The sequence below is a fragment of the Cannabis sativa genome, chromosome 4 (genome assembly GCF_029168945.1).
Source record: "Cannabis sativa cultivar Pink pepper isolate KNU-18-1 chromosome 4, ASM2916894v1, whole genome shotgun sequence".
In the NCBI taxonomy this organism is placed as follows: Eukaryota; Viridiplantae; Streptophyta; class Magnoliopsida; order Rosales; family Cannabaceae; genus Cannabis; species Cannabis sativa.
This window is the reverse complement of record NC_083604.1, coordinates 61,447,366-61,458,940: the sequence shown is the minus strand read 5'-3', so window position 1 is coordinate 61,458,940 and position 11,575 is coordinate 61,447,366. Positions and strand designations below refer to the sequence as shown.

Below are 11,575 nucleotides of genomic sequence, written 5' to 3'. Positions count from 1 at the left end.
TGTTTTTTAATTAAACTTATATAATATTATTACAAAAATACTCGGGATCCCGATTAGAAAACACTTTACAAAAGTTTACTGATTAAACAAAATACTTGTCACCTAGCGACTAATTACAAAAAAGCACTGTTGTCCCGAGGATCGTACGCTCCAGGCCTAACCGCCCTGACATGTACAATCTTCACCGGCTCGCTCTCACGTTTCCTCAGCCTTGGCCATGCCCTTACCTACACATAAACATAGCACTGTGAGTCGCGAAAAGCATAAATCATAACCATACATAAATCCCGGGTTATGATCAGATGCCCATACCCCTGACCATAACCCTAACTGCCGTGTCCCACACGATACTGAGTCCTGAATGTTCATAAGACGGTACTATTGACAAGTAACAGCCTATACTCGGTACACTGGTCATACTCCAGCTGCTAGTCATACTCTAGCCCGTACCGATGTGTTACAGTATCAGCCTATACTCGGTTCACTTGTCATACTCCAGCTGCTAGTCATACTCTAGCCTAACCGATGTGATACAGTCACATAGTACTGTACCACCAACCCTACTATCAGCCTATACTCGGTATACTGGTCATACTCAAGCTGCTAGTCATACTGTAGCCTAACAGATGTGATATGGTCGGATGGTACGAAGCCAACATACATATCTAATGTAATCTAACAGGCTTCCTAACATGCACGTTAAACATGTAATATATATGCATACTGTTATACTAATCTTACCTCAATTCCGAATTCAGGTGTGCCGGTCAACCTGACTGGAACGAACTGCACGGCGGTTTATAGGCTCCTAAACCATAACAATCACAACACTAATAAGTGATACGCTAAATCACTTTCTGGGGACTTAAACTAGAAACTAAAAGTTTCCCTATCGATAAAAAGCATGGCAATACCCCAAATAACATAAAAACGAGAAAATCAAGGGTTCCTGAAAATCTCCCAACCGGCAGACCGGTTGCCCAATCGGAATTCTAGTTCTGGGAATTTCAGAACCCCATCCGGAATTCCGGATGCACAACCGGAATTCCAGTTCCTCTCAGAATCCAACCAAAAATTCATAACTTGCACAAATCAAACCCAATTCAAACAAAACCTTCCAGACCTGCTATTTAGACCCTAAGGAACATTTCTAAAGCATTAAAACTGAGCTTCATGCAAACAATCCAAAATCACTATTAAAGCATCAAGCCTTGAGTTCCAAACTCAAACTTGATTAAACAACACTATCATGCATTCAAATCAGATCAAACCTACTTAAACATGCATAATATAACCTCAGAAAACCATAGCAAGCATCAACAAAACAACAGCAGCAGATTTCAACAATTTCTCTTTGAAAACCATAGCTTTGAGCCAAAATTTCATCTCTTGATAAAACTAACTAATCAGCAACCCTATCATGCTTGAATCAACATTTTAAATCATAAATAAACCTCTAAAATCAACATCAAAACACAGCAGCAAGAACATCAAAACTAGCATGCAACCTAACCACTTTCTTCAAAAATCTCAAGAAACTCAAAGAGCAAGATGAAGAAACTTACCAACAATTAAAGATCACAAAAACTTGCTAAAAAGAGCTTGAATCACCAAGAAGAATCCCACTTTCTTGCTGCTCAAGGAGGGCCGAAAACAAGAGGGAAAGAGAGAGAGCTTTTCTTTTTCTAAATTTTCTAACTTTTTACTTTTAATGAAGTGAGAGAAAATAATCAAATAATAATAAACCTTATTTCAGCCAACATAACTCACATAAATCACATATTTTCCAATTATTAAGTCCACTAAAGGACAAAATAACAATTGGCCAAAATGACCATTTTGCCTCTCCATACTAAAATAACATACAAGGGCACTAAAGGTGTATCTTGGGAAATTCTAAATTCCCGGCCAATCCCGACATTCCCAATGTCTAATAAACTGTCCCAATAAACTAACATACTAAGTTGTAATTTTACTGAGCCAAACACCGAGTTCCATGTTACTGGGCACCGGAAATGCAAATTATGAAAATCACTATATGACATAAAATGCATCTCAGAATTCAATAATAATAGCATAAATAATTATTTAAATATCTATAAATAATTTTCCATAATTAAACATAATTAACTGCTAATTTCCAAATTAAACTAAGCGGTCTTTACATTTGTGGTAGACGAAAATAATCTTTAGGGCATGCTTTGTTTAGGTCAGTGAAGTCAACGCAGGTTCTCAACTTACCGTTCGGCTTAGGTACCAGAACAAGGTTGGATACCAAAATCGAGTAGAAAGCTTCCCTAATGAAGTTTTTCTCCTGTAGTCTCTTAACTTCTTCCTTGAGAGCTTTGGAGCGCTCTTTGTTAAGAAGTTGATGTTTCTATTGTACAGGTCAGAAGTTTACTTTGTCTATGTTGAGGGCATGAAAGATGACCTGGGGGTCGATCCCAATAATGTCCTCATGCGACCAGGCAAAATATCTTGATTTCTCCAGAGGCAAGCCATGAGCATCTCGCTCTAAACCTCCATCAAGTTTGTTCCAATCTTGACAACCTTGGTCAGGTCTATTTTGTAGAGGGGAAGTTCTCTAAGTTCCTCATGTTGGAATTATTTTACCAGGATCTTAGATCTACTCACAAGTATGTTGTTTAACATCCTAAATACAAACTTCGAAAACGACTATAAATAAACACATATAAAGTATGAGAAACCTTACATTGGGTGCATCGGAATAATATGTCTCCTTCCACTCAGATCTCTAACCCTTGTATCCTTTCTGTCGCAGAGTATTATCAAGATCTGAGTCCGAATGTCCTTCTATTGAATCTAGATTCTTCACGATCTTCCACACTATGATTGAGGTACCACTTGATGTGTGTGGGCACTACTCATTCACTCAAGGGGTTCAAATCAATAATGAAGAATAAAGAAAGATAAGTGGCGACTAGGTTAGGTAGAAGGCACTCAGGTTTTTCTCTGAAAGGAATAAGATGCATCATCTTTTTCTGAAGCCATCACTACCTATTTATAGTATGCCACCTAGGGTTAGGTTTGAATTATTTGGCATTAAAATAATGAAAATATTAAATGGTAAAACCTACATAAGTGGCCGGCCAAGGCTTGTGGATATGGGCCCCACTTTTGCAATTTGCTGTTTTATCATTTCTACATCTCATTTTCTCAAAAACGCCAATTTTCAAATTCAATCATTTAAATGCCAATTTCAACTATTTAATAACTAAAATTAATTATTAAATAATATTGTCATTTAATATATTTATTAATTAGACTAGCCAAAGTCTCTTAATTAACAAATATACCCTAGAAACTCTTTCTTTATAATTTTGCCCTTGCTTAGTGAAAAATTCACAAACTAGACATAGTCTAATTTTAGAGTTATAATTGATTAATCAAAACAAATTAAGTGATTCTTACAAGTAGTATTGTCTCAACTAGTGTGGGGACCATGGGCCTATATATCCGAGCTTCCAACAAGCAGATCAAGAACTTACTACTTAAATTCACTGACTTATTAATTATTTGTTGCATCCACGCATAGAACTCAGAAGTGCACTCTCAGCTATATAGAACGCTCTATATGTTCCACCATATAGACACGCTATTAATTATCCATTGTTATAATCCTAATTTGATCAATGATCCTCTTTATAGATGATCTACATTGAATATGGATTAAATTACCGTAACACCCTTCAATGTATTTTATCCTTAAAACACTTAGCCCCGTATAAATGATATTTCAGCTAAGTGAAATGAATATTCAACCATTTATCTCTGTTTGGCCAAGCTCGAAGGGAATCATCTTTTAGTTTTTATTCGCCAGATAGAAGCTATAGATACCATATTTATGTTTAGCGCTCCCTCTCAATTGCACTACTGTGTTCCCAAAATGTACGTATCACCCTGACCCAAAAGTAAGCTTAACTAACAAATCAAAGAACACGAATAACACTCTTGAGATTGAACCTAATCATATCATGATTAAGATCATTTGATCTAGGATCAACTAGGTGATATTGAATTGAATATATATTACGGTAAGTTTAATAAATCTATATCAAAGTTCAATATCGGTCCCTTCCAATGCATACTCCATGCATCCAACCCAAGCTTTACTTTGACCTATGCTTTGGAAAGAACATAGCATTTATCCAAGATGTAAGTAAAGTATGTTGTAGATTGTCATATCAGTGAAACTCAATGTTCTGATAAATCTAGGAATCTTTATTCACATAGTCTTGATTGCTTTGCACTGTGCTGACGACACAGTAAACAAGAACATAAATGTGAAAAGGGTTTTGATGAATTTATAAATCAAATAGATAAGTAATTGACAATGTGAACCAAAAAATACACAAATGAATGAAAAATACTTCTGTTTCTTTATTGATATTGAATAATACGGATTACATTGAATTGTAGTTTTATTTAGGGCATAAAACACAACACCTCAATCAGACCAACTCCCAAGTTGATTTCCCCAAAACAGGGGTCAATGTCGTCCTTGTCTTGGGCACACCATCAAGTGGTTTTAGGTGTCGTCTGTGTCTTCTCTACAGTTTGAACTCTAAAGGCCTTCATTATCTCTCTGACTTTTCTGGGAGAGGCCTTGTTCGTTCCCCTAGTGCCAAAGTAATAGAGGAGGTCTTCTTAGTGAGAGATAATAAAGGGTTATACACTCATAGGCAATTCCTTGATTGCCAAGGAGACAACTGATACCAACCGTCGTTGGGAATTTAACGGACAAGTGGTATATTAACGAGATAGCTCTAAGGTCATATAGGGTTGGCTTTTCGAGCATCACGTTGTACGGAGACTTCACATCCACCACTATGAACGTGGCCATGATACGGGTCTACCTTGGGGCAGTGCTAACTGTGAGTGGTAGTTTGATCTTTCCACATGGAGATATGCTCGCTCTGCTGAATCCATACATTAGTTGCTTGCATGGCTCTAGGTCTTCAAGTGACAAACCCATATGGATTAGGGTTTATTTGAATAGGATGTTCAAAGAAGCTCCATCATTGATCATCACCCTATCCACCATCAGGTTGGCTATTTGCACCTCAACAACTAAGGGATCATTATGAGGGTAGCTGACATGATGCGAGTTAGAGTCTCCAAATGTAATGGGATGACACTCATAGCGTTGAGACTTTAGAGGACGTTCTATAACTTCTAGTACTTTGGCTCTTGGCTCATGTTGCAAAGACCTTGCATATCTTTCTAAGGCCTTTCTTGAATTCCCAGCTAGGCGTGGGCCTCCAATCATAATCTCAAGCCTGCTTGCCAGTGATGAAGCCAGAAATTTGGCTCAGTGAGGGCTTGAATAAATATTAAGTCAAAACTAATAAAAATAACTGATAAATGTATCCTTTCAAATTTTCATGTTCAACAAAATAAAATAAAACATTGTCATGAAAAATAAAATAAAAATTACAATCTACCTCGATGACTTTTCATGTTTTAAAGTCCCTGCATGATGACTTCATTGTCAAGAGTATTGAAGATGTCTTTCTTAATGTACACAAGTAAACAATCATTCATAAATTAATCCCCTATTCGATTGCACAATCTATTTTTCAAAATATTCATAGAAAAAAATACTCTTTCCACTACAGCAGTAATAGCAGGTAGAATAATTGCTAATGTAATCAGTCAATACACTAGAGGATAAACAATATGCTTCTTCCTCTAAACCATATTCCAGTGAGATCACCAATACTTTTCAAACCAAAGAAATTCTCAGTGGAACTTACATCAAGAATGTAAGTTTCAAGTTGATTATTAAGCATGCTAAGCTCAAAAGTAGAAAAATCTCTAGGGTAATACTCAGCAAATCGGATCAATCTTTTTTTTTTTTCAAAAGCTTCAAATGAATCACTAGGGCACAAGAAAGATAAAGAGAGAAGTAGTTCAGTGTTTATCTCGTTGAAACGTTCTTTTAGCTCTTGAAGTTGCATATCAATAACACCATAAAATAATTCCACACAAAAGTGATGTAAATTTGTCATTTCATTGACCTTATACAACACATGTATCATCCATAGTAGGAATATAAACATTATATTTAGTACAAAATGTTGAGACTTGAATAAGAAAGGAATCCCGAACATTGTCTCTCATTTCTTGTAATTGTTTCTTGCAAATTTCCACTAATTTCATGGCATTTGCAATATCTTGATCTTTTCTCTGTAGTGCTTTTGACAATTCATTTGTTATGCCCAACAATGCTTTCATAAAATGTAGACTAAATATCAAATCAAATATCAACATCAAACCCATCAGATTACTTGCTTTAAACTTTTGTTCAGATTCTTGAGCATCGTCTACTAGTGTTCCAAGAACATCAATTATGGGTGAGAATAAGTTAATAAGCTTACCAATGTAGCATAATGTGAATCCCAACAAGTATCACTTGGACAGTTAAAATTGGTTTCTTGATTAGCCCTCTTCCACTTGCAATTTCACCACACTTGAGTGCTTCAGAAATAATAACATCTTACTTTTCTCTAAGATTATCACAATGCTTGGAAGAAGATCCAATAACATTTATCACCCTAGTTACCATACTAAAAAGATAGCGAACTAGAATATATTTCTTTGCCACGGCTACTAGAGCAAGTTGAAGTTGGTGAGCGAAACAATAAACATAAGAGGCTCATGGATTCTCTTTCAAAATAAGAGTTTTAAGACCTTTGAACTCTCCTTGCATATTACTTGCCCCATCATAACCTTGCCCCGCTATTTAGATATACTCAATCCATATCTAGAAAATAATTTATCCATAGCACCTTTAAGTGATATAGCTGTGGTATTGGCCACATGTTCAATCCCTACAAAATGTTCAATAACATGTCCATCTTTATCTACATACCATAATACAACATCCATTTTCTCTTTTATGGAAACATCACGAGATTCATCAACTAAAATAGAAAAAATTGAATCCCCAATTCCATTAATGATGATATCTAGAGTTTCAAACAGCCCGTACAATATCTTTCTGAATATCAATTGATTTTAATTTTAAATTCTCAGGAGCATTGGTTAATGAAACTGCTTTGATGTCATCTTCATGATGGGCAAGAAATTTTAGAATTGCAAGAAAGTTACCTTGATTACTTGAGTCTTTAATCTCATCATCACCACGAAAAGTAAGTCCTTATTGTAATACCAAACGAATGCAATCAACCATTGCTTCCAAACGAGTTCGATACTCACTACGAGCCTGCTCTGATTGCTTTACAAAAAATATTTAAATATGTTATTTTTTGTTCATTAATGCTTCACATATTTTCCTAGTTGTATTGTGAGCACTAAAAGGTTTTCTAACATGAGTATGAAGCCTTGATTTTGCAAGTTTGAAATTTCTGAATCCTTTACTAACAAATGCATCATCACCTTATTGCCCTCCAACATCTTCTTTAAATAGTGAACAATATAAACAAAAAGTCGCATCCTTTAATACAATATATTCAAGCCAATCTTGATAGTCTGCATACCAAGCACCGTTGAAGGCCCTTAATTGAGGTCCAACCTTTTGTGATGGAAATGGCTTGAGATGAGGTTGACAAAAGGCCTTTTTGCATATATGCTCATTGAACTTGATCACAAACTATTGAAGGATGGTCTAACATTGGTATTCTCAACTCGGGATCACTTTCAAGTTCTTCAAGATATGTGTCAACATCCACACAACTTGATTTTGCAATTCCATCAATCTTTCACATAGAAGTTGAAGACTATGGTATACTTTTGAAATACCTGTTCATATTTGTTTGTAACAAATATGTGAAAGATTAATATTATGATATATAATTATAATTATGAATTAAAAAATACGACTTAGATTATGAAATATAAAATAATGATAGCAAATAAATAAAAAAGAATCAACCAAATTTAAAACACACAAGATATACTCAATAGATATTATTAAAAGTTGTTATTTCTTGTTTCTATATTTTCAATGAAAAATTATATAATCTATTAAACACCCAAAAAAAAATAATATATCATATCCATATAAATCTAGACTTAAGAAATAATAATCTTCATAAACATAGAAAATGGCAATGACTTATTAAAAGAACATAAAAAAATTAACCACTTAAACTCAAAAAGCTTTAAAAAAGTTTATCTTCTTCTTGTTACTTTGTCTTATACTAATATTATAGAAAAGAAAAAGATCCCTTAATTTATTTAATTAAAAAATTGAAAGAAAGATGAAAAGGACATGCTATTATAGTTAGCCATTTGGTTGTGCAATGGTCTTTTATAATTATGCTTAAGTAATCCCTTTCAAGGAAAGAGAAGAAAATCAAATGATGAACATTAAAAAATTAAATACTCTCTCTCTCTCTCTCTCTCTCTCTCTCTCTCTCTCTCTCTCTCTCTCTCTCTCTCTCTCTCTCTCTCTCTCTCTCTCTCTCTCTCTCTCTCTCTCTCTCTCTCTCTCTCTCTCTCTCTCTCTCTCTCTCTCTCTCTCTCTCTCTCTCTCTCTCTCTCGTCTTGTTAGCGTGAATGGAAAAGGGTGAGAAGTGATGACTAGCCATCAAGACAAAGGATTAGGTTAATGTAAAAAATAGTATTATTTTGATTTTTTTAATAAGGTGTTATTTTTTTATTATTTGTATTGGGCTACTTTTAAAATGGGTTTGATTAGAATGAGAGTAGGCTCATGATCAAGATATTGAGTGAGGGATTTTTTGAATCTGGCTTTAATAAATTGAGTGAAGTGAGTTAATATATGTACATATCTACATGTAAAAAGTTTGATGTATATATTTCAGTGAGGGCTTAAGCCTACATATGGGCTAAAGTCCCTTCGTCCCTGCTGCTTGCAACTAGCCCAAGCTGGAAAGGTGCATTGCCCCCAACTGGAGCTTCAAGATGTACATATTTTTGAAGAGTGACAAGCTTCTGTCTGATGAGGAATTCTATCTCGTGTCGCAACTGATTACAATCATTTGTATCATGATCGTAATTGTTGTGATAACAACAAAATTTCTTCATGTCTCTCTTCCCTAACTCTTTCAAGAGAATAAGTTTGCGGTATGACACTATTGATTGTGTGGTCGTATAGATCTCATCTCTTGGAGCCAAGATAATGGAGTAGGTGGTGAAATGAGGTTCATACTCTCGTATTGGCCTACCCCTAGTTTCAGCTTTCTTTCCACCAGGGAAGTTACCTTGTTTCACACTGTTGTTGGCTCTTTTCCCTCCGTTCGAATCTCTTTTCTTTCCATTAACCTGCACTGTAGTGTCAAGGGTTAGGGAGTTTGGCGACTTCTTCTTGTTACCTTTTGAGCCCTTGGCTTGGGTGACAACTTCTTCCAGCTTGATAAAGCCATCTAGTCTATCAAGAAAATCATTCATGGTGTAGACTGATTTGAGACAAAGGTCAGACCACAGAGGACTCATCTCATTAAGTCCAGTTGCAAGTTCCATAACCCTTGCATCCTTGCTAAGTATTTTTGTCTTAGCGCTTGCCTCCAAGAACCAATGTATATAGTCCTTGAGGGACTCATCTTCTTGTTGTGTAACGTCTACTAGATCATTGGGCTCGATTTGGCAATGTCGGGAAGGACCGAATTGGTTGCCAAAAGCATGCACTATGTCTTTCCATGAGTCAATTGATCTAGGGGAAAGCTTGAGGTACCATCGCTGAGCTAAGCCTGTTAGTGTGGCAAGGCAAATTTTGTACCTGGCATTGTCTCTTACTCCTTGCAGATCGATCAACACTTCAAAGTAATCCTCTCTTTCCCATTGTATTGATGCAAGGAAGGATTCTTGAACTTCAGAGGGATTGCTAGAGCCTTGATTCGGTTAGAGAGTGGTGAGCATCGCTTTCTGTCGAGTTCAAACTTAGACAACTTTGGGGTCATTATTCCTTTTATTAGGGCTGCTAGGTTGCCAAACTCTATACTGTTGACTCCATGGATGATGGTTTGTGTCCCAATTGGAACTTCTGTTACCCAATCAGGGTCTCCTCTAGACGCTCCTACTTCCACCAACTGTTTTCTGGATAGAGTGTCACATAGGTCCTTCAATCTTCCAAGTCGATCGTGCACTTTAGTCGACTTAGGTCTAATTGTTTTCTCCTAACCACATAATCGTGAAGGCAACACTGGTGATGTTTCTGAAATTATTTTTAGAACGTCTTGGGTCAATACGTTGTGGGAGCGGTCATTCAGAGTATTGTAGTGGCTACTTACATCAAAGTAGTCTTCAACTGGATCACAAGTATGGAGAGAAATGAGATGGTTGCTCAAGTTCAACTCCTTTCCATGTACTCGTGGGAAGTACTCATATTGTTGGCCATTGGGGCCACAAGCAATGTAATGGCACAACTCACCTCTTTCATCTCGGAAATACTTTCGAGTATGAAGCAGCTCATTGGTCCTTACTCGTCAGATCTCATAACCTCCGATTTTAAAATAGAGTCTTCAATTTTCTCCTTTGATATGAGTAGTAGGTCTCTTTCCCTCTGTAGGGTCTCGAGACTTGGTGTCATTAAAGCAACAGGAAGAACCTGGTGGAATAGTCCTGTTGGTTCTCTCAGTGGTTCATGGTTGCTTCATATCAGGTGGAGGATCCATTTATTGATTCCCTCGAGCTTGAGCCCTTTCAGATTCTTGCCGAGGTTTGCTTCTCTCTGGGAGTCCCAACACCTATTTTTTGCTTAGTGCTTGCACGATTACAGGTGTGGTAGTAGTGTTCCGTGCATTAAGGGTTTTTCCTTGAGAACTAGTCCCCACGTGGCCAGTTGGCCGATGGGAAATCTCTCTTACCAACTCAGAAAGACCACTATGGGGGTAGTTCTGTGACCAAAGTGATAGGCTTCTCTGATCCATTGAGACAGGTTGGCTCTTTACTGTTCCTGTTCAACTTGTTGGCTCTCGATCTTCTGCCAGTTCTCATGGAACCAGTTTGGAACTGCTCGTGTTGATTGTCAAGAGAATATTGAAGTTGTTGTTGTAGGTCAACCACAGTTTGGCTAAGTTGTTCAACCTGGGGATCAACCTTGTAATATCCAGTTTAAAATAGTATTTAATTTTTCGTTTGGATATTAATTGTGCGAGGATAATTAATTCATTTATTTGTGTTGTTAGTGAGTCGATATTATTGCTTAGAGTAGTTGTACCATTTTTTTAAAGAAAGTTAAAGTTGTATTAACTACGAAAGTAAAATATTATGATATTTTCATAAGTAGGTAATCGTTTAATTAAAGCCCGATATGAAAGTCCATTAGGTTTTTATAATATATTTATTAGATTTAATTAATTGTATAAGTGGTATTAAATAATATTATTATTTGATTAATGTTAGAAAAAAAATCGTAAGTTTAGAGAAATTCGCAGGTTTAGAAACTGTTTTACGAAAATGACCATATCTGGAGTTTTATAACTCCGATTGAGGTGATTCCAGTGGCGTTGGAAAGATAATTCAAAAATCTATAAATTTTGTAGAAATAACCATATCATAATTCGTAATTTTTTTAGGTGAAAACTAAGCCCTAAAGTTACGAGATTTAGAGGTTACAATTTAAATT

The 11,575-nt window shown here is 36.0% G+C and overlaps 1 protein-coding gene across 1 annotated transcript; it reads right to left on the bottom strand.

Moving 5' to 3' along the window:
* Positions 1 to 8,826: 8,826 nt before the first annotated feature.
* Positions 8,827 to 9,908, bottom strand: LOC133037033 (uncharacterized). Its single transcript, XM_061113835.1, has 2 exons — positions 9,764 to 9,908; positions 8,827 to 9,698 (listed from the first exon to the last, which is right to left on the bottom strand). The coding sequence occupies exons 1-2, from the start codon at positions 9,906 to 9,908 to the stop codon at positions 8,827 to 8,829; spliced, it is 1,017 nt and encodes a 338-aa protein (XP_060969818.1).
* Between the last annotated feature and the right edge of the window lie 1,667 nt (positions 9,909 to 11,575).

Excerpts from the sequence above, each read along its gene's own strand:
- LOC133037033 (XM_061113835.1), bottom strand. The coding sequence starts at position 9,908 with ATGACCCCAAAGTTGTCTAAGTTTGAACTCGACAGAAAGCGATGCTCA. Across the intron at positions 9,699-9,763 it reads AGAGAGGATTACTTTGAAGT|GCTTAGCTCAGCGATGGTAC; the intron begins GTTGATCGATCT and ends CCACACTAACAG.